The following is a 7,171-nucleotide window of genomic DNA, read 5'->3' as shown; positions in this document are numbered from 1 at the left end:
GCTGTCTCTCTAGAAATACTCTTGTTTGTACCTGATGCATCAAGAGTTGTACATTCTTTGAATTTGAAAAAGGGTTTAAAGATTTAGCCCTTGATGCTGTTGGTGTGTGTTCTCTAATCTCCATTATCACAGCCCTTGGTGGGTTGGGCATAAAACATTGGTTCTAAAATAATTAATAATGGTATTGAAAAAAATCCCCATTTTTTAGGGTTTCTTTAACACTAGGGAATCACACACACCCCCCTATATCTATATCTATATATATATATGTATGTATGGTTGTAATTATTTGAAAAACTAGTTATTTGTGAGAACTATGAGATCCAACTATATCTATTATTTTAGTTAATATCCACGGTATGAATTATCATGTCTAGGTTTAATGTTTGAGACATAAAACACTCATGCCTTGGGTCATTGAGTATTAACCGTACGAATTACAATGTTTGGGTTAAATGTTTGAAATTAAAAACGCATTGGTTTGGATTAAGTAAGTAATCATAGTCTGAATGAATTACCATGTATGTGTTCATGTGGTTATGATTTGATCTCATAGTTCTCACAGAAGACAAAGTTATCCCATGAATAGTCCCCCTATACACACACACACACACATATATATATATATATATAAGTAGAAATGGGTTTATGTCTTTATTGAGCGGAAAATAAGCGGACACGTTTTCATGTCTAAAAAGATAAAAACACAAATTAATGATCAACCAAACCAGATAATTTTCCATCCCCTAACTCATCCAAGATAGGTACAACCCACCGTCCCGGATACCTTGTTGGGTATTGTTGGTCCTGGATTGGTAATGATTAACACATAAATTGTTTGTAGAAAATGGTTGAATACAAACACAACAAATTTTCACTTTTTAATTATGTATGTTAATAAAAACAGAGAATTACAGATTTGTTGCAGAAGCTAAAGAGATAAAACCTAATCCTAGTTAAACAATCTGGTTGGTGATAAATTTGCTAAGAACTGAAAGAGAGGAAGGTGGTACCATTTTAGATCTAAAGAAGAGTCCTATAGATGGTTGACACAGATTTTGCCTACGAAATTATCACTCGTTGCAACATATGATAATGATGACCTTTTATAGTCACCATTGTAATTAATATTGTTATCCAACTTTAACACGTTTCTTCATCTAATTTGCCGATCATTGAATGTTTGTACTCTTCATTTTAGTAATTAAGAATGATGTAAACGTTTGTTAACACAACTCATTCTTTTGTCTGTAGGGGAAACCATAAAGGAAGTATGGTACTAATAAAATAGTACTTTAGACCTTACTTTGTTTGACATGCTAAACATGTTTCTATACCAAGATGAGAGTTGGTGAGTTAAACATGTTGGTTAAGTTTGCTCTCCAAAATCGGTTTGCTAGAAATAGTATTTGTCAGACTACTTTTGACTTTATCTTGTATTGAACTTCATATGACTAGATGACAAACCAATCCGTTTTTGTGACAATTTTGGCTACATTTCAACTAGTTTTATATTTTGTTAGAAGGTTTTTTTCTCTTATACCAATAACGCTTTTACAACGAAAAAAAATCTTATCCGATTCTTCCCTCGAAAAAATAAGCTATATTTTGGATTCGAGTAGACTTGATTTATGAAGTATCGGAAATATGAACCAAATGGTAGTTGGACAAATTCAAATTCGGAGTCAAGACAAATCTGGATAAGAAATCCGGTTGGTACATTTTGAATCCAGATCATAAGTCCGGTTAATAAGTCCAAAAATTCAATTATGGATTATGAGATATGGATGAAGGACAATTAGGATATAAGAGCAAGTCTGAATTGTCTGCTTCTTGAAATAAGACTTTAAGAATATTTAATTCTAAATGTTGGATCAGATGTATGTATTTGTGTTATTATCAAATCAAATAATAGATATCTTGTCGAATATGGTCCAACCACATATCCATTGACATATCGTCATTTTCACAACTTCCAACTTTCCTTATTGTTCTATAATACGACCCATACAACAACAATAGTAGTCAGGTTATTACCCTATAAAATTTGCCCTTCATTTTCAGCGGAGCTTCTGAATTACAACACAACACCCCGAGACAACCCTTTACGATATCCACCCAATATATATTTTGATATCGTCATATTCGGCCTCTACACCTTCTGAATCACTGAATTACTTCTGTTATTTATATTTCAAAATCCTAATTAAGATGTCATATATATATATATATATAGAGAGAGAGAGAGAGAGAGAGAGAGAGAGAGAGAGATGGATCAATGTTCAAACGAGAACAATAACTAAATAAAAGAACACAAAAACGGTCAAATCACGTATAAAATCACATGTGTTTGTAAACACAATAGTTGTACAAACGACATGGTCTACGACATTAGATCGCAACTAGAGTCATGTGAATCACATGTGATTCAAACGTTTTCTTATTACTAGTTGTGTACCCGCGCAATGCGACGGGAGTCATTAATTTTAACGATTTTGAAGTCCCACTGGTTTTATAAAATAAGATTTAACGATGATATAGGTTACACTTGGTCTTTACATATTAATACAATTTGAATAAATAAGAGTTGTGGTTCCAATTACAGACTATCGGTGAAAAAAAACGTATGACAGTTTAAAATCTAATATATTTAAAATCCAACATATTATAAACGACTACACAAATGTATTCAATTTACACCAAGATCAAAGAACCAAGAAACTTGAGTTTTAAGATAAACACTCAAAAYCAATAAAGAAAACTACAAATTTGACAGATCATATGCCATGAAAAGACAAAAAAAACTGGGTTTTATAATGAAATTTCAACTGCTTACCCTCTTTCTTGTCCAGAAACTCAGATTAAGGTTGAATTAATACATATATATATATTTCAAAAAAACCCAAGAACATATTAATTCAAAACATATTATACAATGTAATTTGGACAGTCTAACTCCAAAATATATAGTATATATATAAATAAATAACTATAAAAGTATAAATCGTAAGTATTAAAAATATTTTTTCACAATATATATAATATATAATAATATAATTAAGTAAAAAACTATTCAATATTGGACTCATTTCRAAGGTATTAACGAGACGATTATAATGGTGTAACTTGTTAAAATAAAAATGTATTTTTTAAACATGTTTTAATTGATATACGATTATGTATGTTAATTTGATGAAAGTTTAAAATGAAACATTTAAAAGTAAAAGACGTAAAGTAAATTAATTAATTAATTATATGGTTATAAAGTGTAAATTTAAAATTATAATTAAAAAAAAATCGGAAATGGTGAGTGTATGTGAGGAGATGAGGGGATGAAAAAGTGAGTAAAAGATATTTTGGTCATTTAGTATTTTAAGACTTTAAAACTTTTGTTAAATTTACTTAACAAGATAGTATAGATATTATTTAGGTTATGTTGTCGTTTAAAATTCACCCATCTTAATCTATAAATACCACTGTGAATCCAGTAATTATTTTTTAGTTTCATTTAGATGACGTCATCTGCTTATTCAGACAAAAAACCCCAACTTTAAGGTGGCTGGTTCATGAGTGTGAACACAATTGCATTTGTTAAACCTAAAACAGTACCATGCTAATTAAATTCTAAAAAAAATGATAAAAACCCTTTAAATAATAACCAAAAAAGGAAAAAAGGATCCTTGGTTGATGCTGTTCATCATGGTTTTCAAATTCTTAACACAAAAGATACTACTTAATATATATATATATATATATATATATATATAATTAAAGATTTCAAGAAATCTTGATCATCTGTCCCTACTATTCAAGATCTCATCTCATATCAAACCATACCAACCAGCAGCTATACCTAATCGATTTCTGTTTCATACTGTAATCACCCCCAAATACAAACCTTAACCAAATCAAATCCCTGGTGGGCTTATTCCAAGATCAGCATCTGATCATCATGTTTTCTTTTCTGCAAAGTGATGATCTGGTGTTCCATGAAGTTGGTCAACAAGATCTTCCTGTGGATCTTCAAGATCATGTTACCATGGAGAGGAATATAAACTATCCCGCCATTAAGACGAGAAAAAGACCCGGAGATCTGTCGACATCTAAGCCTAATCCGGTTCATGCCGATAGGGTTGGAGATGGTAAAGATGATGCACAGAGAAAGTTGATTCACAAAGAACTGGAAAGGCAGCGAAGGAAAGACATGGCTAAGCTTTGTTCTTCACTTAGAAGTCTACTTCCTCTTGAGTTCATCAAGGTCAGCAGCTACTTAATTTCTTGTGTTTGTTTTGTTGCAGGAATCATGTTCAATAGGGTTTGTTTTCCCACTAAAATACTGCATAATAACCAAACGGGGATGGAGTCGAATATCCCATCTATCCAGGGTTCGATTCAAGTCATACACAACAGTAGTGACCACTGAGTTTATCAAGACAGATTTCTTACTGTCACAGTTTATTTGAATTAGTCTAGACGGACATCCTTTCAAGAAATAATGCATAATTGTCTCAACATGAACCTCAAGATTTCTTGATATTTGTTTCTACTTGGGAGAATTTGAAACCCTAATTTCTTGTTGGATTTGGTTTTTAGGGAAAACGTTCAACATCAGATCACATGCACCAGGCAGTGAACTATATCAAACACATGCAGGAAAATATCAAAGTTCAAGGTGCCCAAAGAGATCAGCTGATCAAAAAGTTTGCAGGCATGAGTGCTCGTCATCTCGGGTCGATGAACACGAATGAAAGCTTAACTAATCTGCTCCCTAATACGGTCTCCGTAAACCCTTGTAATGGTGGAATTGAGATCTTAATCAATAGCTGTTCAATTCAAGATGGGTTCTCTCTTTCAGGAGTACTCAAAGCACTTGTTGAAGAAGGTCTTAACATAATAAGCTGCACTTCGACTAAAGTAAGCGAACGATTATTTCACACCATCCAATCCGAGGTACGATAAGTTTCTTGATCGATGATAACCATTTGTAAAAACACATAGTAAAGTTCAATTACAGTTTCCATGAATTAAAATTTTGCTATCTCTCTCTCTCTCTCTCCGTATATATATCCTTCCTTTGGCCGATCATTAATTCTTGCAGGTGAACAATGAACCCGCATGGACCGATCCCTCCGCGTTGCAACAAAGGTTAACAGCCATTGCCAATAACCATTTGAATGTCGATTAAAAGCCCGAAAACCTCATTAGATAAGCTGTTAGCAATTAATGAGAGCTTGCTCATAGTAAAGATGTTGCAACCTGCAGCCATACTGATCATTTATTTCTATATCTTTCGATGTTTTGATCTGTTCGAACAAAAATCTTGTCGATCGGTTCCATCGTAACGTATGCATGTATGCTTGTTTTTTGTAAATATTCAGAATAGTTCTATAAACAAAAGGTATGAATGCTAGCTAGGGTTCTTTCAAGCTGTTATTAGTGTATATATTGCATGAATTAAGTTAATAACTAATTAATGGGTTAAACATGTATATCCGGTTAATTAATTGAAGCAATTAATAGTAAGATTCAAGTGAGTTATATGTATGACCATGAACCATTAATAATTTTGTGATGATAGATATATATACATGTATATATATCCCGACTTAATGTTTGGATCACATGAGACCAAACTGTTTTCGTAAGACCCTTAAAACTTGACAGCAAAAAGTTGTGGAGGTAACCTTCATAATGTTTTTGTTGTGAAAGTTCGGGGTTTTTTACCTTCACAGTGTTTTGCTGTGAAGTTTCAAGCGTAAAGAAGTGGTCTCACGGAAATAGGCTGGTATCATGTGAACCCAACCCTATATAGCGCAGAACCGTTATGAGCGACTTGCATTGATCGAGTTATATATAATCTGCCATCTTCGATATAAAGGTATAGTTAATTAGTACGTAATTAATGGTGTTATATACTCTGTAGGTTCAATTCGAATAGTTTCTTCTTATCCTTCTACATGCATACTGTATGTCTATTACCTTCTTCAGTTCTCTTGGCCTGCCATTGGTTGTTCCTGCAAGCTACTTAATAGAATATGTATGCGCATGCGTATGCGCATGCGCATGCGTATGCGTATGCGTATGGGTGTGTGTGTGTATGTGTGTGTATGTGTGTGTGTATGTGTATGTGTGTGTGTGTATGTGTGTGTGTGTGTGTATGTGTATGTGTATGTGTATGTATGTGTATGTGTGTGCGTATGTGTATGTGTATGTGTATGTGTGTGTATGTGTGTGTGTGTGTGTGTATGTGTATGTGTGTGTGTATGTGTATGTGTGTGTATGTGTATGTGTATGTGTATGTGTAAATAGAGGCCGGGTTTAAACGAGGACACATGTGATATATAACATAAATGTGAGAACAGAAAGATTTAAAGAACAATAAAATATTAAATAAATATTTACTATGTTTTAGGAATATCGAAAATATGAAGGGTAAAATGAGAAAAACTGCAAATCACATAATCAACAGACAAAACCGATGATTGTGGACATAATTATCACTGGTTTTTTATTTATCACATCATTATCAACAAGGAGTGCTTATGGGTTAAGTTATTCGGGTTAAAGACATCAGCACAACCCGATGTTTGCAGTCTAAAAAATCTCAATCCAACACTACCTAAACCAAAGTGAACCCAACCTAACCCAAACCACACAGGTTGATCAAGTTGATATTTCGGTACATCAAAATATCTTTTTAACCATAAATAATTTGTTTTCTATAATTTATTCATAATTTTTTTTTTCATCATCAACCATTTCGTACAACTTATTCATACTTTCTTAAATCTTAAGTATATAACATTCAATCAAAATTTTCAATTTGCATATACATGTGTATATGTGTGTGTGTTCACAGTTACAGAACATATATACAAATAAGTTATACAGAGAAAAGAATAGATTGAAAATATATGCATATGAAGAGGGTACGTTATTAATTGTCTAATATACATATTAATAGAGACTAAAAAATTATATTAAATCCAAGAAATAAAAGAATATGGGGTTCATTGAGTTGAGTTGAATTCAAATAAAAGTAATCCAATATCAAACCAATACCTACGATTTGAAAATTTTACAACTCAATTTGACATTGGATTGCTTTGGATTGTGTTAGGTTGAACGGGTTTTTGAGCACCCCTACTTTCAGCACAGTCACATCATTATC

The 7,171-nt window shown here is 32.5% G+C and overlaps 1 protein-coding gene across 1 annotated transcript; it reads left to right on the top strand.

Moving 5' to 3' along the window:
• Nucleotides 1–3,855: 3,855 nt before the first annotated feature.
• On the top strand, nucleotides 3,856–5,388 carry LOC112510310 (transcription factor bHLH118-like). The gene is made up of 3 exons (XM_025115678.1): nucleotides 3,856–4,258; nucleotides 4,594–4,950; nucleotides 5,099–5,388. The coding sequence occupies exons 1-3, from the start codon at nucleotides 3,953–3,955 to the stop codon at nucleotides 5,183–5,185; spliced, it is 750 nt and encodes a 249-aa protein (XP_024971446.1). The 5' UTR covers nucleotides 3,856–3,952; the 3' UTR covers nucleotides 5,186–5,388.
• The last annotated feature ends 1,783 nt before the right edge of the window (nucleotides 5,389–7,171 follow it).

This window comes from Cynara cardunculus (genome assembly GCF_001531365.2).
Source record: "Cynara cardunculus var. scolymus isolate 2C chromosome LG 3, CcrdV1, whole genome shotgun sequence".
In the NCBI taxonomy this organism is placed as follows: domain Eukaryota; kingdom Viridiplantae; phylum Streptophyta; class Magnoliopsida; order Asterales; family Asteraceae; genus Cynara; species Cynara cardunculus.
Note: the sequence above shows the minus strand (reverse complement) of the source record. Positions and strands in the feature narration are given on the sequence as shown.